Below are 21850 nucleotides of genomic sequence, written 5' to 3'. Positions count from 1 at the left end.
TTTTAATTTCATATAGTACAAGTACTCTCATTTGATAGAAAATTGTAGTTATATAGTTAAAAAATTGATATTACTATAAAAGGAAAGGGAAATGAATTTAAAAACTTCTTGGAATATAATGTACTAAAATATATAACATCATGTTTTTGATCAATACGATTTGAATTTTTTATATTACGTTTGCCCTTGTTTGGCAGAAAATTGTAATTTATACACGTAGTTAGAAAATGTATAATGCTATAAAAGCAAAGAAAAATGAATCTTAGACATTTCTTAAAGTATAATGTATTAGAGTATGTAGTAAAATGTGTTTATTACGCCCGATTTGAATTTTCTAAATTACGTTCGCTCTTTGATAGAAATTGTAGTTATATATTTAGAAAATTTATATTGCTATAAAAGAAGAGAAAAATAAATCTTAGAAATTTCATAAAGTGTCATATATTACAGTACATTATGCATGATGTTTGTCACACGTGACTCAAATTTTCTAAATTACATTTGCCCATGTTTGGTGAAAATTGTAGCTATATTCGGAAAATTTATTTTTAACGCCATAGTTTTGGAACATATAACTATTGGTAAGTAATATATAGTGGAAGTGGAAAAAAGTATTGAGGAAGATGTAAATATTAAGTTCCCGTTTCTTCAAGACAGTTTACGATATTAAAAAGTTTAATATTTCTCACATAACATATGTTATATAATAAATTAATTTAAGTTATAGCCTTTTCAGATCCTTTTTATATAAAATGAAAAATATAATAAACATCGCTGTTTATTATTATTTTCTTTCATTATTTATTTAATATACAATATTTTAACTGTATAGCACTGAGAAAAATAAGAAATTTCATTTTTAAAATTTTTAAAATAATAACTTTTATCCATTTTCATCGGTTTACAAAATTTACTATATTTTCGTCAATTTTGAAGAAATACTACGAAATTTGGAGTACTTATTTCAACAAGATTGGAGCATTCTTTCATATAAAAAGATACACCCAACAGTAAAGTTAATATAATAATAAATTATTGTTACATAAGCATTCGTGTTTTTCATTTAAAATCTATATTATTTAAAATTACCGAAGTTGTGGATGAATTCAATTTTATCACAATGGCGGTGATTGATTGCGGTTACTATGGTTCATGTTGGTTTTCCTTTATTCACGAAGCTTACCTAATTTTTGATGCGTAGACATTCAAAGGATTGCTTCTTAGTAGCGAACATGATTACCTATGGATTAGCCCGCGATGAATAACCGAATAAGAACACTGAAATTGAAACGAGAAACGAGAACGGAGAGAAAAACTAAAATGTGCTTCCTCACAGCATTGTTGACTTCGAAAGACTGAAACATTCGCCGCCGTACCGCTCTCATCATTATACCATCTGTAACTTTATTAATATTCCAATAAATAAATTTTGTACACATTTATTACTACTAGAAATATATTCAGTAACTTTTATGATGAATTTTTACTTTAAAAAAAGCAGGTATTTTGTCAAATAATATATTTGATGAAATATTATAACATTAGTTTGACTCTAGTAGCACTGGCGATTATACGGATATTCGATGTTCAAATGTTATGAAAAAAATAAATGATGTTTGAATACATAGGTTAAAGAATTCACCTTTATCTCCCTGTATATGAATACAAGCTATGATATATTATTTATTCGTCATAGCTTTAATTTTATATATACATATAAATCTGGGGTAACAAACGCGATGGAGTTAATAGATACAATATAAACTTTATTAAACTTAATAATATTCGTATATATACAAGAAATGTACAGTAAATTATTTATGTATATCTTAATCTTCATACATCGCTTAGGTCGATAGATGTTGATTTCTCAAAAATAGTATACATATGTTCTCCTTTCAATAATTTGAAATTGCTCCTGAAGTAATATTTAAGTTCTGAAATTTACAAAAATCATAGGTTATTATAATCCTTTTGACAAGATCGACATTTTATTTTTATGAAAATAAAAAATTTTCTAAATATATAATTTTTTTCATCTACGAAATAATATAGTAAATTATCACAAAGAACGAATTTTACAATATATATATATATATATATATATAGTTTTGTTAAGTAAATAAAAAGTAACTTGTTATTATATTATTGTTACATCGCCATTTATCATTAACTTACATATTTTTTGTGCATAGCAAGGCAAAAAGTGCAGACTTGCGGCCTTGTTTGTGAATCAGTCCAATAATTTGTTCCGTAAAGTCCGCTGCTATCCTCAACGCGTAAACACGGTTGATCTATAGGGCCGGCAACAAGAACAGCACCCAAATGGCTGATGTAACTGCTCGCTAATCTCAATGTCTCTATTTTTGATAATTTCCTATCCGCAGGTTCCGTTGGTATTAAAGTTCTCAAGGTACTGAAAGCCGTGTTCACACTGCAGAGCGAAGATTGGATTTCTTGAATTTCGCGTTTGGATTCCTTACCCTCGCTTAGAGTATTCGCGAATTTTTCATAACTGAATATTCTCCTGAACCAAAAGACGAACATCTCGTTTACACACTACTCAAAGTAATTAGAGAAGCTTTTATTTTACAATTATAATTCAATACATATATAATAATTTAATTATCTTATTAATTTGTCATTAACAAATTATTTAAATAATTATTCCTCTAATTACTTTGAACAGTACAATATCCCATTCTCTGCAATTTAACTTTTAAGTTTGTATTATTGTATCTTTACAGAGTATATAAACATTTTAAGCATTATTTTAATTGTTTTATTATTATGTTTTAAAAAATATATTTTTGATGTCTTAGAAAAAAAGATGATTATTTTATGATTAAAGATATATTTTCACCTATGAGTGCGATCCCTTTCACGTGCGTTCGCTTGATAACGTTGCTTTGATGATTCCTCTTTCTTTCGTGCAGCCATGCTGCACTGTGCCGTTATCAGTTAATCGTTAAATAACTACAGTAACTCAAAAGAGGCGTCCGACCACACTAGCGGTTCGTTTATGAATGACTAAGCCGCTGTGGCTTCCTTCGTTTCCTCCAGGATTCCCTCTTCCCCGATGTGCGTTGCCGTTAACCCCCACCCTACCCCTTCCCGTTACTAGAATACACATGTGAAATACACGTGCATCCGATTAGGGGCGAACGAGCCACTTGCACCATGTTTGGCTAGTAAAAACAGAATACGTTAATAATAATTTCGAAAATATAAATAAACATAACAAAATAAGTATGTATATATAAATAGTAAAAAGTAACATTTACTGAAGTCGTATTCAATTTCTAAAAAATTGGAATACATGAAATTAAACATTTTTGTCAAATCATGCATAACAGCCAAAAAAAGAAATTGTTAACTAAATAAATTACAGAATTAGAATTGATTAGCTAGTTAAAAATACAGAAATGAGTAATTTAAGTAAACTAATAGCTATATTAATATAAAGAAATTGAAAAAGCATCCTAAAAGCATCCCCCAAAACTATTAAGTACTAGCAATAATTCTCTTGATGATTACCTTCTTATTAATATATAGAGGTATCTTGAAAATAATTTTTTCTAATATTCTTTCAACAGTTTGCGCTTTTGTAACATAGGAAATAGTTTCGTTATGGTCAACGTGACACTTGTTTCCTTCTACAGACACAAACATAGAAACATACATAGATGTGATGACTCCCACGTAAAGTGGTCGGAGGCTGGGTTTCACATTACGGTCAATAAAAACCAACCGACGACCGGTAGAAAGAGCGAGGAAAACAAATACCATGTGTAAAATTAATTAGGCTAGGTCTGATGTTAGTTTCTGACTGATTCATGACTGGCCTTTTTATAAATTCGTAGAATATTATAGCGTTGGATATAAATTACCGTGACACGAAAAAATAGTGTATTTTATAAGACAGGCATTTATTTTCTGTCCAGGGAATCCAGTGACAGGCAAACTGGTAATACGAAATTATACAATGATTTGATCTTCTGATCAGATAAAATTTTCCATTTCACGTATTTACTTTTCCTATTTTCTCTGGTAACAGATTAATGCAGAAAAAAATGTCTGCTTGAGATTACGTTGTATTAACGCAAATGTATATAATTCTCTCACAGATAGTTGTATGGTGATATAGGAAAAATATATTATAGTCTCGTAAGTGCAAGCAGACATTGACAGTACATTGGTCATTCCACATCTGAATCATACTTTTTCATTCTGAAAATGATATCGAATATTTCTTTGTGAAGAAATTAGAGAAAAAAAAGATACGATAAAACTGGATGTTCCTATGAAATATTTTACTTAATTAAATAACTACATTACACTGAATTAATTATATAGCAGAAAATTTATATGTTCGAATTGTCGTCAGAATAAAGGATCATTTTTCTTAAGCATTTACTCTTTTCTCTTTCATTGAAAACACGCATTAATTTCCAGTGCCTGCACAGTGCATACAGAATATTTTTGTGAACATTACACACGATGAAAGATTATGCGTTCGCTCACATCATTTTTCTACAAACTTTTTTAACTTTGGTCACTTCGTTACAAAGTTTGCTTTTTTACCATTTTTTTGTGTTTTGTTCTTTAATTACTAATCAGCCGCTCGATCAAACTAGTATCAAACGCTCGTGGTCTTCAGAGTAAAATCTTAAAAGGATACATATAGAAAATATACAAATTGTCCGACACAGAAATTACAATAATTATTTAAAACTTAAGTTACATCTTATGATACGCTAAAACACGGAAAGTCTGTGAGAAAATCATTTATGAATTGTTTCATGACGCACAGACAGTTAACATGTTTGGGAAGCTACTCTAAAGATTATAAAATTATTATTCGTCTCACGAAAACACGATTTGTGTTCGTCGATACATAATCGAGTGTTGTAAATTGTAAAATAAACGGACAACGATTTACTTTCCTGCACGTAAGCACGAAAGAGCTAAAAACCAAAAAAGAAGAAACACGGTGAACCACTTCTCTTCTGAACACTTTGGCATTATTACCGCTGTGAGAAATGAAATCAAACGGAAATGAATCTCGTTTGAGCATATGGTAATATCGTGGTTTTGATAATATATATAATATATATAGAAATTTCAAACAAATTTACACGTCAAGCGGTCGCTATATATATGTATATATAGAAATACATATATATTTATATATATATTTTATATTTATATTTCTATAAATATATATATATTTATATATATACACATACACATATTTATATATATATATAAATTTCAATCCTCCATAGTGCTAGATAAATCCAGCTCTATCCTTTAAATCATGTCATATTTACACTAAAAAGTTACACGTCGTAACAATCCTTACGTTTTTATATTCTCGTTAGTTACTTAACTTTAAAGAAAAACCGCAAAAATAATTTTTGATCATAAACGTAAGGTCAGCGATCTTGAGCAGATCGTTTCTATTTTTTTTTTTTTTTTTTGTTTATCCTTGCACCTTTTTTCTTATCTCTTTTTTTGTCAATTGCAAAGCATGACGTCTTGTGCTCGATCACCGCCTGACGAGTACTCGTTAATTGTTTCTAACGAGGACCGTCGCGTCCCTAATTATAAAGGATAATCATTAGAATATATAAATACAATTACACTTAAGGGCGTGATCCACGTGCAGCTTCTTCCAGTGCGCGAACTTTAAGCTCACGCTCGCGCTGTTGTCTAAAAAACACCCTTTGTTAGTCCGATACCACTGGTCGTCTAAATCAAGCATACGTATAATTGTATAGCTTTGTTATGGATTTCAAAGGACGAACCTTAGATATTCCTCGTGGTGTGCAACAAGCGATGCATGAGGAGGGAATCGATCGCGTTCCATCATTAGATGACGTTGTAATTGCTCGTGATGCGCCGCCATATCCGCGTACGGTCTTCCAAGAAGTTCCGCGGGATGAAGAGCCAGTGCTGGGTCACGGGGCATTAAGCCTGGTCGAGGATAATTTGCACCAGCTGCCGCTGTACAGATAGAAAACATTAGTAAATTGTAAAAGACGATCGTGTTGCCTTCATAAGATAAATAAAGCCTTGAGAAAACTTATAGATAGACGGGCATGCATGATGAAGCGTGAGATTTGTTGGACGATATTTTTGGTTTCGTATGCCGCTGCACTGTAACAACTTTCTTCTTTCTTTATTCCCTGTCCAAAATTAACTGGTCGCCCAGAACAGGATCAACTTTTATTTCTTCATCTTGCATTCAATCCTTGCAATATTACACAGAAGTACCTTTACTATCTAGCATAGATGAAAATACCAATAAGAAGTAAATTAATTAGTAAATTTTAAAATTAATTTCCAGGTAATATATAATAAAAACAAATTTAATACAAAATTATTTTGTAAGATCAAAATATCACCTTTCATACTCCAAGGACTAATACAAATGCTACACTTGCATGATTACTCTTAAACGATCCTGAACGATCAGTTGATTTTGGATAGATTTATATAATGACATTGATAAGATGTTATAATAGGATGATATGATAATAAAAACATATAGACGTTATGTTGCTGTAATGTTGATAAATTATGCAAGTAATGTGCAGTTTTTAAAAGAGTATTGTCATAAATGGATAATAAATATCATAAATGTTTGTGCAGTACAGACACATTGTGTCACTCCCATTCACGCACGTACCACACACACAATCATTGCAGTTTACTTAAAGGTAATTCACGCTATTAAAAACTCATAGAATCTTTATTGATGAATCGTACCTTCACCCAGAAACTGCGCTCGATGATCGAAAAGCTCTGGTTTCAAGTTAATATAATATGGCATAGCGAGAAAAGCGACAGAAAAATGCAAAAAAAATTTTTGCCGCAGAGAAAAATTTATATTTCTCTCTATATTTTTGTTGTCTTTTTCTTTATGAAAAATATAAGCTGTTGGTGGCAGTTAGAATGCTTTCCATTTAAGTTAGAGTGACTGATATTAAATTGATTAGGTGAAAAGCACGTTACAGTACGCTTACACGCAATTGACCGCTTTACCGATCACGGACTCGTTATCTTACAAAAAAGAAAAATAAAGATTCAGAGAAATCTTACTACTCAAAAAATACACCTAATAAGATTATCTCCTAACTTTACGATCTTACTTTAAAAATTGAATATATGTGATTCTTATATGTTAATTTACGCTTGATTTTACATTTTCAATTGTATCAATACAAAATTAAATTACAATTGTAGAACTAATCGCTCGTAAACGTTTTCAAATTATAGAAATGTTCTCAGTAGACTGGAGATGTTTATACAAATTCATATTGTTATGAACACAACTAAAGAAATGGAACCTATGCAAAAATTTGTCCCACTTTCTAAATATAATATATATAAAATATAAAGTGAAATAAAATATATGATATAAATATAAATATGGATATTCTTTATACATATCTCTATATTAAGTCTGTACATCTATAAATTCCCTATAAATGCATAAATATCCGCAATCTACTTATCAAATTTAATCAAGATCAAGAAAGCCTAATATCTATGCTCTTATGGGCAAAAGTAAAATCGTGATATATTTATACACATGTATGTATAAAAGAAATCCTTGTTGGTTCTAAGATTATAGAGATAGTCGGTGAAAGGAGCGATCATCGTGCGGGAGCGTACTCAAACATCCTGATTTATAGGACCTACCAGGCAGGGGGAATCCAGCTGCAGCCGCAGCCGCTTCCTGCTGTTGCTGAGCCTGTTGCTGGGCCTGCTGCTGTCCCGGATGTAAGTGTAAGTGCGTATGCGCATGCGTATGCGCGTGAGTGTGAGCATGATACTCGGGCGAAATGCCAGCCATCTGCAACCGGACCATCGGGTCAGCAGCTAGAGCCAGTCGCTCGTCCAGCTGGCCGTGGTGATGAGCCGCTACGGGATGGCCAGCCCCTGCACCCGCTGGCCCCCCGCCGGCTGCAGTCGGTATCCCTAAACCCGACAGCGCCTCGATCAAACATACTGTCCCAGTCGTACTTTTAATTCTAACCAGCTACGTAGTAATTCTCCCGACAATGAATTCTTTTTTGATTTTTTTTGCGGCACTCTTCTGTCAGATCTTCGACCGATAGCTGCGTCTTACATCATTACTTGATCATTTGGTAATTATATAACAAACACAAGAAGCAGCTAACATTCGAAAACAATCATTATCTCGCTTTATCCCTAAATTAACGTTGTCCACCGAATGAAGTCATTTTAATAATTTTGTTTCGCTTTGACAACAGAATAATCATATATCTATGATATTAGAATATAAGCTCCATGAGTTTTGGGATTGTAATTTGGACAACGCTGATTTAGATTCTTAACTCGGTCGAATCTCGCCAATTTTCTCAATCAAATCAAAATCATAATCGCTGTTCGAGGTTCTCGGATATAAAATGTATTCTTTTGAAAAGTTGTTCTGACTTCTTGTCCGTATTGTAGCTAATTGCATCAAAAATTTAACACCATAGCCTTAATATGGTAAATGATTATGAACTCTAATTTGTAATCATCTACTCAAGTTTGTACTTGACATGATAAAGCCAGCTGCAATGCAGCCAAGAATACTGGAACAACATTTTGAAAAGTCACAGCTTACATCTGAAATCCTGATCAGCAGCAACCCGGGCCATGAAAGCCTAAAATCACTCATCCATAGTTAATTTTGCGTTCAGTCCAATATGCGAGAAGAAAGATACGCATTTCGAGGGGAATGGTAGACCCTTACTGGTAGAGAGTTAACGTTACCTAGTCTTTCTAAACGTTCTCTTTCCAACTGACTGGGCCCAGGCGGTGCTCCATAAAGACTGAATTGGTGGAGAGCCTGAGGAGGTCCTGATGGTCCAGGAGCGAGTCCAGCGGCCGCGTAACGTCGATGAATTTCCAACCAATGTGGATCCACTGGCGCTGGCATAGGTCTAGGCGTTCCCTTCAGAAGCTCCTCTTTTAGTCGATCGTTTAATTCTCGTTCGCGTAATTCTCTTATCTCTCGTTCTCTCTTCTCACGTTCTAAATGTTCTAGTTCTAAGCGTTCTCGGGCAGCAGGACTATACATGTAATGTAACATCGGATCTGGTGGCGCAGGATGTCTAGCAGGTGAAAATGCAGCGTGTGGCCGAGCGTACTCGGACAACTGTCTCAAAGCAGGAGTATCAGCGTAGGATCCCGGTCTTGCAGCATATCTGTCATACGGAGACACGACAGGCTCAAGAGGCCCACGACTAGGCGGCTTACATGTTTCTGGCTGCTTCTCAGGCGTGGTCATTTTCCTAGCTTGTTGTGCCGCAGCTCTATCACGTTCTTCTCTTTCCCTCTCAGCCTGCTTCCTCGACCTTTCCTCTCTCTTTCTTGCTAACTTTGAATCTGGGACAGGTTTGAACATTAGATCTGTTCTAGTGCAAGAGTTGTTCTCGCCTCGGTTCCAATGTCGTAGAAATATGGCGGATTGTGATCTGTGACATTCAGAATCTTCAATTCGAGGCTCTGGAGATGGGCCTCGTGGGCTTGGGGGTTCTTCTTGTTCTTGTTCTACGAGGTCAGGTTCTATTTTAGGTTCAGGAGCGACTGGAGGCTGAGATTGCGGCGGTCTATGGTGATGATGCGCTGAGCTACTGGATGTCAGACATGTGGTTGGAACTAGCGATGGCTTACGTTGAGTATTATGTGAACTGTGCGACGAAGAGTGACTATGAGAACTGTGAGAGGAGATGGTCAACAGTTTGTCGTGATGCAGAGCTGTGGCTTGATGCATTGTAGAAGAGTGATGATGCGTCGCGATGAGATTCTCTCCTTCTTCTCTCGTTGTCACACTGGAACTCGTGCTTGAATGATGTGCCGTCATCATAGTTGTACTTTCTTGACTCCTTTGTGGGGATGGAGGTGGGATTGCGTGGGGAACACCGTAAGGATATGGTGGAAACGAGGGATAAGCACCAACTGGAGCATAACCTGGGTAAGCATGAGGATGATACGGATGCATGGCGGTAAATAATGAGTGATGCATCAAGGGATGGTGTGGGTGGAATGGATGAGCCATATGAGGACTTGGTTGCTGGGCTGGATGCATCACGGGTTGTGGAATAGATGTAGGTGGTGGTGGAAGAGTCGGCGTTGGGGAAGCTGCCACAGATTGTATTTGAGGAACAGGCTGACTGCTTGGTATGGAGTGCTTGCTAGGTGTTGGTGGTTTGCTGGAACTATCTGGATCTTTTTTAATATTCTCCAAACTCGGACCAGGAAAACCAGACTGAAAACCAGGAACTTTGACTTCCTTTAAACTTTGAAGCGGATCTGGCTCAGGAGGAATAATCTCTTGCTTGATCTTCAAATTTTGAGGCTCCATCGGTGGCGTTCCAGCTAAATTGTACATCGGCGACGGTTTCTCCATGGATAACATTCCACTTGACTGAATGGGTTGGAACAGATTATTTGATTCATTCCTCTCAGGCTCGTTATTTTCTGGTCTTTCTGGTATCCTCTCTGGTATTCTATCAGGTATCCTACTATCTCTAATCCGTTCCGGAGGTAGTCTGTCGTCGGAAATTCGCTCGGACATTCTGTTTTCAGAAGACATGACGGTTAAGCCAAGTGGTTGTGGCGAACTCGGCATCTGAGGAATCTGCGTCATGTTCGTTGGTATGCTTTGCGAGATATTGAGGTTCAATGGTGGTCCCGGTATGCTTTGAGGCATATTTTGCGTACTTGACAGGTTCTCACCGTGTGCTCGAAGGTTTTGCGTTGGTCCCATGTTTTGCGCATTTGACATATTCTGCGGTATGTTCGGCGGCATCTGCATACTCTGTGATAAGTTTTGCGGCACATTCTGAACAGGAGGAACATTGGGTGTGTACTGCATATTCAGGGGCAGTCCTTGGTGCGTTGGAGACATGATCTGCGAGTTCTGCATGCCCTGCGAACCAGTCGAAGCACAAATACCACTGTTCTGCATCGACTGTGACAAATTACGTGGCATATTTTGACTCATATCGTTCATATTTAACGACTGCGACGTGGTCAAATTCAGCTGCTGTTCGGGCTCCTTCATATCTTCGTTAGATGGTGACATGGCTGGTTCTATTGGCATAGGTTCCAACTTTAATGGCTGATTCATAGCTAAAGGAACATCTTCTATTTGATCCTTCGTTTCTACTGATTCTTCCAATAACGGTTTCTTTTCCAAGGTGTGGATAACAGGAACAGAAATTGGTAAAGTCTGTATAGGCGTTGGTACGGGGGTAGAAACTGGAGTTGGTTCAGAAGGCTCTTCCGGTGTGGTTACTGCTGGACTAACAGGCTCTTCAGTTGGCACTGTAACAGGAGTAGGTTGATTTTCATTCGTATCACCTTCTCCTTCCCTTTCAGGTTCATCCATGAGAGAGTTGCTATCGGTCGTGAGAGACTCCGAGGGACTCTCAGGACGTTCACCAGGACGTTTTCGCTTCTGAGACTCCTTGTCCTCGTCCACTTCATCCGTCTGAGGTCGTTTTTGACCTTTCTTCGGCGTCTCTGGCTTACTAGATTTTTTCTTATTCTTGTCTGGCGTCTGTTGCTGTTGCTGCTGCTTTTCCTGATCAGGAGTATCCGTTCCTCCTGTACGTCGTGGTCTTGCAGGTCTAGGCGTTTCCTTGGCCTTGTTTCTTGTACGCATTCTCCCTGGGCTATCTGGTGATTCCGCAGGCACAGGGCGGAACAGATATGGTGGCGCAGGCGGTAGTTCTCCGGTCTTCTTCAAATGTGTCCTGCATTCCGTACAAAGCAATAACCTGTCCTTGCCAGCTACCTGATAATCCTTCGAATTAGTCGAAAAACAATGTTGACACGAATGCGTTGCTCCGTTAGTATTTGTGTCTCTGGAATCACTATCTTCTTCCGAGTTATCGTCTTCTGTTACGGAACTAATTTCCCCACCAGGATTATTGCTCGCAGGTGTCCCAACAGGTACAGTTTCCGGTTCTGAGACAGGCTCCTTCTGATTGACGTTAGCTGGTGGAGTATCTTTGGGTGGAGTTGGCACCTCTTCTTTGGGAGTGCCAGCACGTGAGTTTCGCGTGTTACGAATTCTCCTAAGCGAACCCTGTCGTCTTCTTCGATGAGGTCGGTTATTATTCGCTCCTGGTGTTTTCTTCCATAAATAGTAGAATTCAACCAATTCCGGCTAAAAGTAAAGGAAGAAAGAAGCTTTGCTACCTATTCTCTCGAGTCTCACTTTAGTTTCTCTCAAATTTCATTACCGTGTCTTTATGAGGTAAGAGATCCTTTCTGATTCTTGAGAAATTTTTTCCAAATTGCCGAAGTCCTTTGACGAAGCGTTTCTATAGGACAGATCGATGACCAATTAAATGGAAGTCTGATCTTTCCTTTCCAATTATGAGATCACATACGTACAATCACGATAAAGAAACTACTTAATCAATTTTCCAGATTTAGTCACTTCTACTTACAGTTTCCTCCTCAGACCACTTTTTATCGATGCCTTTAGGTACAGGACATTTAACCAAAGCTTGCAATGCTCTTCCTGGATCATAGCCAGAGTCGTGCAAGATATCCAGAGCATTGATAGTCGTGTCGTCACGGGAAGCAGCCACACAACCGTCATCCGGGGATCCTCCATCACACATACCAGCAAACGCAGCCATAGATCGAGCTGCCCTTAAGTACATCAGAAGATCCCCGTCCAATGCCATAGCTGGAATCCATCTTAGCTCCTCTCGTTCTTTAGAAAACTCTGGATCAGGAAGCAGCTCTCCAGGAGGTATACCCGGCCGATACTCAGGCAAACGGGCCTGACAAGAAACCAATTCCTGTACCCAAAATTCGGGATTGTGCGTGGTTAGCACCAATGCCAAAGCGAGTTAGTTGTACGCACCTATACTCCGGCTTGCTTTTCGAAACTACACGAGCCAGTATAATTTTTTTCCATTCTGTTCCGTTTGTTACAATACTGGTACGAGAAGTAGCGTGAGTACTTTTATATTTGTGTACAAACTAATGATTATAAATATACGTATATATATAAGCATGAGAAACAAGACAAGTTAAAAAGGTAACATATAATTATTATATACACGTGTTGAGACTTGGTACCGTTTAACAACAATTAGTCATGTTCATGTGTATATAAATTAAAGCTACAAGTTAATCTCCACTCGAACAAAAAACACATTCACTGTAACATATTTTCTAATGTGAGCAGATGAACATGAATTGAGAAAATCATAGCTAATGAATGAAAAACAATTATTTCACAAACAAATGTAACAAGATGACATTTACAAGATGAGAAGAAATTGTGATAAAATGATTATTCTACGACTAAATACTTGTTCACAAAGTTCCTAACTTTAATATTTCGTAGATGGTTCAAGTAACCAATGGGTTATTACATAAAAATAAAATATTTTATAATTTCACCGTGACTGAAAACCACTATAAATATAATCTTACACTTATACAATATTATCCTATAATATTATTGTTAGAATGCTCTGACATAATAACTTTCATCATACTTAGGGTCTTCCAACAACAGTAGCAAACTCAGGGATAATACTTGCGATGTGATTTAAGTGTTGTGGCTGTACTGTTAAGCAAGTAAAAAATTATAATTGTGACTTAAAGAATAACTATCATTGTTATTTGAACCATCGGCATACAACAAAGCTGTATAAGGAATAGGTAGGTATTTGTGCCATATAATGTTCAACTCTACAATCTTTTCTTTCAATGTGTATAAATATAAGATAGATATTAAGACTGCAACTTCTGAATAAAAATTCTTCCTATGAATATGAATTTCAAGCACTAAGAAAACACTGGTGTTTCAATTATTCTAAACCTGTAACTAAGTACACGCCATGCACTTTAACAATTCTTGAAAATAATATGATGACTACACTGAATAGCATTGCAAAATAATTATACATTCTTATAAGAACTACGCAAGTATATCTTCATTTTTAGTTTTTTCTAAAGATATGTAAACTAATTGGGTACTAAAATATTTATAGTATGCATAAACAATGTTTATGAATTATTAATGACACCTGATATACATATGATAATCTATTTTGAAAACAAAATTTTCAGTGTATAAAGTAAGCATTTCTTACATTCACGAATAACTATTAGCTTAAAAATTACTTGTTTTGCTTATTTAATTCACACATATTATCAATTAATACGTACATATTGTTACTAATAACACAGTTTCAAACATCTCTGTTTCATACAAAGTTGTTTAAAACTATAAGTCCTTCAACAACTCTTGAATATACACATACCTGACAATGTAAGTAACAAATAACTTGAATATCACCCTAATTTTAGTTACATATAAGGGAAGAGTGAAATACATAAATGAGGAGCAATTACCATTGAATATATTAGGTATTGTGAAAAAAATGGTGTCACAATTACCTGGTGCTTCAATGATGAACTCTGCCTTATCTATACATTCAGAATACACATTTCAGGAGAACAAGCCTTGAGTTAGGTACATTGTGCAATATAGCTAAGTAGCAAAAAAGGTTTTCAAGGTATATGGCAAACCTGGTGCGAAGGGCCAACCCGAATCTCGCCCTGGGTGCCGGCAGACATCTCCTCCTCCTCCGAAGCTCCACCGTCTTTCTCCAGCGTTTCAAGTGGCTTCTATCTTGGATTTTCAGTAAATTCCTATCATCCACCCCCTGAACTATATAGTCATTCTATCAGTATATTTATAATAACTGTTTAAGAAAAAGTACTGCTAACATGCTTCCTCTTTTTTTTTTAATTAATGACCCTTTTTTCTATTATGATGTCAGTTATTATGGCATTATATTTTATTTTCCTCAAAGTAATAGCTACATTATGCAAATAATACCTTAAAGATACAAGTAAGTTTTTATAACGTCATTTGTCATTTTCTTTTGAAGCACCTTATCCTATGCACGTTCAGCTCCCTAATGGCTCTACCATTTCTTGTCTCAAGTACAACTAAAATATTTCTGAACTACAAGATATCAATATGGAAAGTACCCTACAAAAGGAATAAAATATAACTATCAAATGTTTATTTGAAAAATTACATCCAATGACTTGTTTCATCAACACCTGAACAAAGTATAAATTTATACAACACAATTGAAATTAATGAAAGTACATATACATATATATGTGTGTGTGTATATATACATGAACAAAATCCTGAAAAAATCAACCGTCTCATGTATACAATAGTGAAAAATGCCGTATGTTCACAATCTCATGATTTACAAAAAGGAAACCAAATCCTCTTTCAATAACCCATCTTAACACACTAGCAATTACAATATATATCTCTACTTTCTTTAAGTGGTCTTGAGTCACGGTGAAAGCGGTATAGTTGGTATAAATGAGTTTTACATATAAAATCGAGACGCTTATCGTCATCGTAACGCGATTAAAGCGTGCCAAGGAGCGATGGACATTGTAAAATTTTTCATTGACTCATCGACGTGCAATGTGAGAATACAGAGAGAAAAAAACTAACTATTTACACAATTTCGTCATATATGCAGAAAATACGAAAAAGGAACAGGAACATCGTGTTCGAGCGGTAAATTAATTATCGAATCCCGTTTCCATAGATTATAGGTTACGTGATAGAATTTTTCGTCACATCGCACCTCGTCCTGCCGGACTTCCGGGAGAATCGTTAAAATAAAGTGAAAAGCCATAAAATTTCAAGGCAAACTCACCCGTGATTAATGTTTCAACGACGTGCTTGCATTGTTCCCCCAACGCAACTACCTTCCACACGTAAGCGTTATACACAACTGCGATTCACACCGATGAATGACCGATGAATATTTTAAGATTCACTACTAATTAACCATCGAACACTACAGAATAATCTTACACAAATCAGTAGCCACAACACCCAAACGCAGCCATCTTGTACTGCGTTTTGTTTCGTTTTTCTTCTGTGGGGGTGCGTTCCGATTCCGCGTATTCCTTCGTTTCCTTTTCACAATACTTTTTCGGTGGCAATTTAAAAATTTGAAAAATTATTGTATTCTGTTCTATCACAGAGAGTAGAGAATTATATCACAAAAAAATTGAAGGAATATTTAATATATGTAAAGAAAACTTAATTTGAATGTACAATTTGAAATCTTTCGAAGACAATTTTTTTAATGTTAAAAATTGCAAATGTTAGATGTAGATTTTTTTAAATATGACCTTAGGCCTCTCACGTCTTATATAATTATTTGATAATTAATAATATTAAAGAATTCAACGTTACAGGTTATGGGTTATAAGTAAACTGCGCATTTTTATATATTTATGGGAAATTTGAAGAAATGCTTTTTTTTAAGTTTAATTTTGTAGTATCTTTTCACTACTTATAAAATAGATAAATATGTAATCAGCTGAACTGACTGTTGTATTTTCTTCCCTGTGTAACATTATTAAAATAAATGAAACAATACTTTCCTACATTTTATAAAACAAATTATCATTTAATTATAGAAATTTAAATATAAAGAAATTATTTACAGAAATGATTTTCGAATTTTTATTTTGTACTACCTTTTTACTACCTTTAAAATAGAAAAAATATAATAATGAGAAAGTTTATTTAAAATTAGACTATTATATTTAACAATAGAGTACCAATAGCGCCAATGATCCCTTCTCTCATTATCAACATCTAGTTATACATGTCAGTATTGTGCTGTGCTCTTTCACATTTTGTACGATTGAATTGCAAATTTCCGATAATTCTATTGAATCAAATAAAATATACTGCAAACATGGGTAAAAAGTCAGCACTTTTGTTAATAGCTGATGGCTCTGAAGAAATGGAAGCCGTAATAACAACGGATGTCTTACGTCGAGCTGGAGTAGGTTTTTTTATTACATATAACCTTAAACTACATATTTGCGTTTTAGATTTTAACACGCAAATTTTCTCTTAAATGTAGTACTTAATAAATGTACTTAAATGTATAGTACTTAATAAAATAACATTTTTCTCATTAATGTCAGTACATGAAATATTAATTTAATTTATAGATCATTATTTGTGAAAAAAAACTCTATGCAATCTTTTGTTACTAAAAATTGTATTTTTAGGTTGATGTTACTATTGCTGGTCTTACTGAGAGCTCATGTGTCAAATGCAGCCGTGATGTGAAAATATGTGTTGATGCAAAACTTCAAGATGCGGTTAATCAAAAATATGATGTTGTAATATTGCCTGGCGGTTTAGGTGGTTCAAAGGCATTTGCAGATGTAAGTAAAATTAATGCTTATGTTTGAACATATATTAATTATCTTTTCTTTGCTTTGTATAGTCTGCAGAAGTAGGAAAGTTGCTACAACAACAAGAACAAGAAAACAGACTTATTGCTGCTATTTGTGCTGCACCAACTGCATTAAAGGCTCATGGTATTGCAAAAGGAAAACAAGTCACATCATATCCTGCAATGAAAGATCAATTGACAGATTATTATAAATATTTGGAAGATAAAGTTGTAACTGATGGTATGCATCTATTCATAAAGTTCTACTTGCTATGCAACAAATATTTTATTTATATACATTTTAGGTAATTTGATTACTAGCAGAGGCCCAGCAACTGCATTTGCTTTTGGCTTAGTTATTGCTGAAAAATTGATTGACAAACAAACAGCAGATAATGTAGCAAAAGCTATGTTGTATACAGAGTAAAAATCAATTTAACCCTTGCATAAGCGTGTTATGTATATTATATGCATATGTTATTCATAATGGATAATAAATAATAATAATAAATTAATATATATTGTAATTATGGTATATTATTTTCCATTTTGCATAAATTCAGTAACTAAATGTATTTCCATTCAAAATACCCGCCCATACGGTTGCCATTTTAATCAAATTTATCGAAAATTTAACATCTTCATTATTACATAGTCAATGATTCAAATATTTGACATTTTACACGTGTCGATACAAACTAATGTATATATGTTACTAATTATTGAAAAGACAAATGTTCTATAAATTAAAAATATATTAAAACAAAACTGATGTTTGAGAAAAATGTTTGAGAGTGATGATTGGGATCTTGATCAGGTAAATTAAAAGCATTTTTTGTGTCAAATTTTATAAGTTTTGTGAAATAATTGTAAAAAATGTTCTAAATAAAATATTATTTGTCCTTATGAGATACCATATCAGATAGACCATAAAATAACGAAGTAATTACACAAATAATCTTTTAATGTATATTTTTAGGATTTCTTGAATGACGTGGATGAGAAAATAAATGATTATTATTCTCAAAAGGACAACCAAGAAAGTGAACCTAAAAAACGTAAAATAGATCTAAATGATGATTCAATTGTTTCATTTGACCGTGATATATCATGGAAAGAAAATACCACAAATAAAAGTACAGAGAAATGTGATGAAAATAAAGACTCAAGAAAGAATTTAATTCTTGAAATATTTAATAAGAATGAATTTAAAGATGCGTTCAGTGATTTGAAAAATTTATGTGATAATACTTCATCAAACACCTCTGTGAATCAAGTACAAAGCTGTAAAAATAATCAATTACCTAGGAAAAATTTAGTACTTGGAATACTCAAAAACAAAAATATACAGGATAAAGTGGTAGAAAATAATACAAAGAATTTAAAGTTAAAAAAAGCTATACCAAAAATTAATGAAAAGTTAGAAAATACAGTATTCAATAATGAACAAAAATGTCAAATCTCTAAGACTACTTCTAAAACTGAAAATAGATCAAATAATGATAATTCTAAACCATCTTTGTTTGAGAATTCAAAGAAACAGTTACTGTGTAATGTGTTAAAGCAGAACCCTATAGACAATATACAAGCCAAAAATGATATTACAAAAAACTATTTACCTATATTTAAACCACAAATAGAGTCTAATAAGAAGATGACATTAATCAGAAAATTTCCTGGTCCAGCTGGATTATTACCAGATGATATAGACACTAATATATCATGTATTTCATATTTAAATAGTTTGGAAGAAAGTGAGATGACAAAAAAAGAGACTGATTCAAGTAATCTATCTGAATATTGTTCTCAAAATACAAAAAATCTATTTACAGAAGGTCCTTGGCAATTAATGTTGGGTGATTTACCAGATAATTTTCTGAAAGGTCATGATATTGCTACTACTAAACAAACAGCAAATATGAATGGTTTCAATAGTACAAAAGTTGAATTTTTGGCAGGAATAATAGAACATATAGACTATAGTCATGATAATCCCCCTATTGTTTTGAAAGATTTCACGGATAAAATTCATGGTATTGTACATAAAGATATACCACTTAAATATCCTGATTTGTTAGAACCTAATGTTGTTGTACTATTACATGATGTAGGCCTTTTAAGAACTTCTGGAACTTTTGTTTTGAATAAATATCAAATTCTAATTTCACCCTCCAGTTTGTTAGCAATTTATACTAGTGAAGGCACAATAGAACGTACAGAGTACATGAAAGCAATTTTTGGAAATATTTCAGATGGTAGAATGAAGACAGAAGGAAAAGAGAAAGCAAATTGCATTTCTGCAACAGCTTTGGAGGCACACCCATCGAAAGGTGATAGTCAGTTTATTGAGAAAAACAATAGTAATAATAAAAAGCCAATATATATCAGAAAGAATATAGAAAGTGTTACTAAAAAAGATTCAAGTTTCTCTACAAATTCGAACGAAATAGACGAAAATACAGACGAACCAATGGATTTTGACACTGATGTATCTTTTTCAGTGTCTTTCAATAAAATTACAGACACACAAACTGAAAAGAATTTTAATACTTCAATGTCTAAAAATTTAGAGCATGCAAAGGAAGAAAGTAAGAAACAAAAATCTAAACTGTCACTAACAAAACAAAAGGATAACATACAGAATGATGATATAGAAAGAGCTAAAAATTTATTAAGATCTTTGAAAAGATCTACTCCAGATATAAATGAGAAAAAATTCTTTTCTCGTAATTTCAAAATTTTACAAACAAATGCTGAGCATTCAACAGCAGCAAATACCTCTCTTAAACGAACTGAGTCTGACAAATTAAATGATATGTTGTTTGAAAAAATAGGTATTGATAAATGCCCAGAAAAAACTGTTTCTCCAGCTTGTCATAAAGAAGTGGAACGTTCTTCTCTTTTTATACGATCTAAATTACTGCAGTTTAAAAATGCTGATACACTAACACTTCCAGAAAATCCTGCATCTACAGCTACATTAGATTCACCGAAAATACCTGATAAGTTGGCAGAAAAAGAGCTTCTCGGAACTTCAAAATCTATGTGTGATATATCTCGCGATACCGAAAATGACTCTGACGACGAAATGTTATCTCAGTTAGATATGGACATCATTTTCAGCAATTACAGTAATAAAAATTAAACATCGTTGGCACAATGTCGCGGACAATTTAACAGTTCGTTGAAAATCGCTGTTAAAATAACAAATATTGTTAAATCGAAAAGTTTTGAAAGATTTTATATCTACATACATTTACATTGCGTTACTTACATGCTATTGCAGAAATAAGGTACTTGTAAATACTATATACTTCAACTTTTGTACATAAAAGAATAAATATATTTTTTTACTTTAAACAGAATATTGCAAACGCAGAAATTCTTCAACATAATAATATAAAACATGTTAATAAAATTATGAGTATGAATTTACATATTCAAGTATATTTCACTAATACGAAACAGACAATTAGAAACAGGATACTAAAATTAACTGTTGTATCATTGTAGCATTAAATATTCCATGCATTCTTATCTCATAGTTCAAGATTCTCTATTCATTAACTTCCAGATAAACGTTGTTTTACTGACATAAATGATAGCTTTGACCAAGAGAATTCTCATTCCTGTTATCTGCTACTGAATATCATTACAATCTTCAATCGTAAATCGGTCGATCGGTAATTATCAGCATTATTTTTATACTGACTTCAGAAAAAAAGGGAGGTGTTTTAATTTGATAAGTAATTTTCTTCCTCGTTTTCTTTTTCATGTATGTTCACCGATTTCTACGAAACGGTTTGACCAATCGGAATGATTCCTTTTGTATCTCGTAGGACATGTTCTCCCACTGGTCTCGCCAAAAAAATGTTTGGATTTGTTTATTGTAAACTATCTTTTTTGCAAAAATCTAATTTTAATGTTCGTCGATTACTCTCTGAATTGGATTATCGGGATGAAACCTTCAGTATCTTGTAGGACTAATTCACCGATTACAAAATTTTTCCAATTTGTTTACTGTGAACTATTGTTATTGCAAATGACCTATTATTATTCACCCATTTTATTTCATTGTGTCTGATAGTTTCTTCACAAACTCGTCGGTGGAAGCGATAAGATTGGGCAGTTGTCCAAATTTTTTACACGGCTAAGAGCAACGTAGATCTTGGCGAAATTTTTTTTGCCAAGATCAATTACTCTATTTAGTGTAGTTTCTTGTAATTTATATACCGTTACTGTCCAACTTAGAATTAAGGGTAATATTCTTCGCTCAATTTCTCCATAACCTTCGTTGTTACCACTGGAGATATTGAAATGTAGCTATCAGTATCTTTGAATCTGCTTGCAATGGATTCACCGTCAAATTATGTAAGTACAATACTTCGGCAATTTTCCCACTTCTAGCTGATTTCTTCGAAGTGCTGACCATGTAAATTCATTTACGATTTCCATTGCGTCGTTTATCAAACCATCAGAAATTGATATGTTTCGTCCCAACATAACTCGTGATTCCTTGGCTGATTTTATTGTATGCA

At 33.9% G+C, this 21850-nt stretch overlaps 4 protein-coding genes across 14 annotated transcripts; 2 read left to right on the top strand and 2 right to left on the bottom strand.

The window, feature by feature from the left end:
• Positions 1 to 1751: 1751 nt before the first annotated feature.
• Positions 1752 to 3003, bottom strand: LOC138187296 (transcription factor 15). Its single transcript, XM_069127930.1, has 3 exons — positions 2864 to 3003; positions 2179 to 2527; positions 1752 to 1937 (listed from the first exon to the last, which is right to left on the bottom strand). Exons 1-3 carry the CDS (start codon positions 2938 to 2940, stop codon positions 1899 to 1901), a joined length of 465 nt encoding a protein of 154 aa, XP_068984031.1. The 5' UTR covers positions 2941 to 3003; the 3' UTR covers positions 1752 to 1898.
• A 50-nt stretch (positions 3004 to 3053) lies between these two features.
• LOC138187292 (arginine-glutamic acid dipeptide repeats protein) lies at positions 3054 to 16000 on the bottom strand. Of its 11 annotated transcripts, none has more exons than XM_069127918.1 (9): positions 15762 to 15999; positions 14593 to 14734; positions 12486 to 12845; positions 12276 to 12356; positions 8794 to 12199; positions 7711 to 7989; positions 5811 to 6009; positions 5647 to 5715; positions 3170 to 3188 (listed from the first exon to the last, which is right to left on the bottom strand). In XM_069127918.1, the coding sequence occupies exons 2-8, from the start codon at positions 14638 to 14640 to the stop codon at positions 5649 to 5651; spliced, it is 4440 nt and encodes a 1479-aa protein (XP_068984019.1). In that variant the 5' UTR covers positions 14641 to 14734; positions 15762 to 15999; the 3' UTR covers positions 3170 to 3188; positions 5647 to 5648. The 11 variants fall into 11 exon arrangements, 10 of the variants coding, with proteins under 10 accessions (XP_068984021.1, XP_068984019.1, XP_068984018.1 ...); XR_011175146.1 differs by lacking the exon at positions 3170 to 3188 and adding an exon at positions 3911 to 5152 and having other exon boundaries at positions 5250 to 5715; XM_069127920.1 differs by lacking the exon at positions 5647 to 5715 and having other exon boundaries at positions 3054 to 3188; positions 15762 to 16000.
• Positions 16001 to 16696: 696 nt separating this feature from the next.
• Positions 16697 to 17839, top strand: LOC138187295 (protein dj-1beta). The gene is made up of 4 exons (XM_069127928.1): positions 16697 to 16910; positions 17143 to 17301; positions 17364 to 17553; positions 17618 to 17839. The coding sequence occupies exons 1-4, from the start codon at positions 16728 to 16730 to the stop codon at positions 17737 to 17739; spliced, it is 654 nt and encodes a 217-aa protein (XP_068984029.1). The 5' UTR covers positions 16697 to 16727; the 3' UTR covers positions 17740 to 17839.
• A 110-nt stretch (positions 17840 to 17949) lies between these two features.
• On the top strand, positions 17950 to 20500 carry LOC138187294 (putative histone-lysine N-methyltransferase 1). Its single transcript, XM_069127927.1, has 2 exons — positions 17950 to 18129; positions 18292 to 20500. The coding sequence occupies exons 1-2, from the start codon at positions 18097 to 18099 to the stop codon at positions 20455 to 20457; spliced, it is 2199 nt and encodes a 732-aa protein (XP_068984028.1). The 5' UTR covers positions 17950 to 18096; the 3' UTR covers positions 20458 to 20500.
• Positions 20501 to 21850: the final 1350 nt, after the last annotated feature.

The sequence above is a fragment of the Bombus flavifrons genome, chromosome 14 (genome assembly GCF_040668555.2).
Source record: "Bombus flavifrons isolate JBK064 chromosome 14, iyBomFlav1_principal, whole genome shotgun sequence".
Classification (NCBI taxonomy): domain Eukaryota; kingdom Metazoa; phylum Arthropoda; class Insecta; order Hymenoptera; family Apidae; genus Bombus; species Bombus flavifrons.
This window is presented reverse-complemented; position numbering and strand designations above follow the sequence as displayed.

Coding starts and splice junctions, on each gene's coding strand:
- LOC138187296 (XM_069127930.1), bottom strand. CDS start 2,940: ATGGCTGCACGAAAGAAAGAGGAATCATCAAAGCAACGTTATCAAGCG. Junction 2,528..2,863: donor GAAAGGGATCGCACTCATAG/GTGAAAATATAT, acceptor CTTTTGGTTCAG/GAGAATATTCAGTTATGAAA. Junction 1,938..2,178: donor TTGCTATGCACAAAAAATAT/GTAAGTTAATGA, acceptor TGTAAATTTCAG/AACTTAAATATTACTTCAGG.
- LOC138187292 (XM_069127918.1), bottom strand. CDS start 14,640: ATGTCTGCCGGCACCCAGGGCGAGATTCGGGTTGGCCCTTCGCACCAG. Junction 12,846..14,592: donor GGGTTGGCCCTTCGCACCAG/GTTTGCCATATA, acceptor TTTTGGGTACAG/GAATTGGTTTCTTGTCAGGC. Junction 12,200..12,275: donor TCTTACCTCATAAAGACACG/GTAATGAAATTT, acceptor CTTTACTTTTAG/CCGGAATTGGTTGAATTCTA.
- LOC138187295 (XM_069127928.1), top strand. CDS start 16,728: ATGTCAGTATTGTGCTGTGCTCTTTCACATTTTGTACGATTGAATTGC. Junction 17,302..17,363: donor GTTCAAAGGCATTTGCAGAT/GTAAGTAAAATT, acceptor TGCTTTGTATAG/TCTGCAGAAGTAGGAAAGTT. Junction 17,554..17,617: donor AGATAAAGTTGTAACTGATG/GTATGCATCTAT, acceptor TATACATTTTAG/GTAATTTGATTACTAGCAGA.
- LOC138187294 (XM_069127927.1), top strand. CDS start 18,097: ATGTTTGAGAGTGATGATTGGGATCTTGATCAG. Junction 18,130..18,291: donor ATGATTGGGATCTTGATCAG/GTAAATTAAAAG, acceptor GTATATTTTTAG/GATTTCTTGAATGACGTGGA.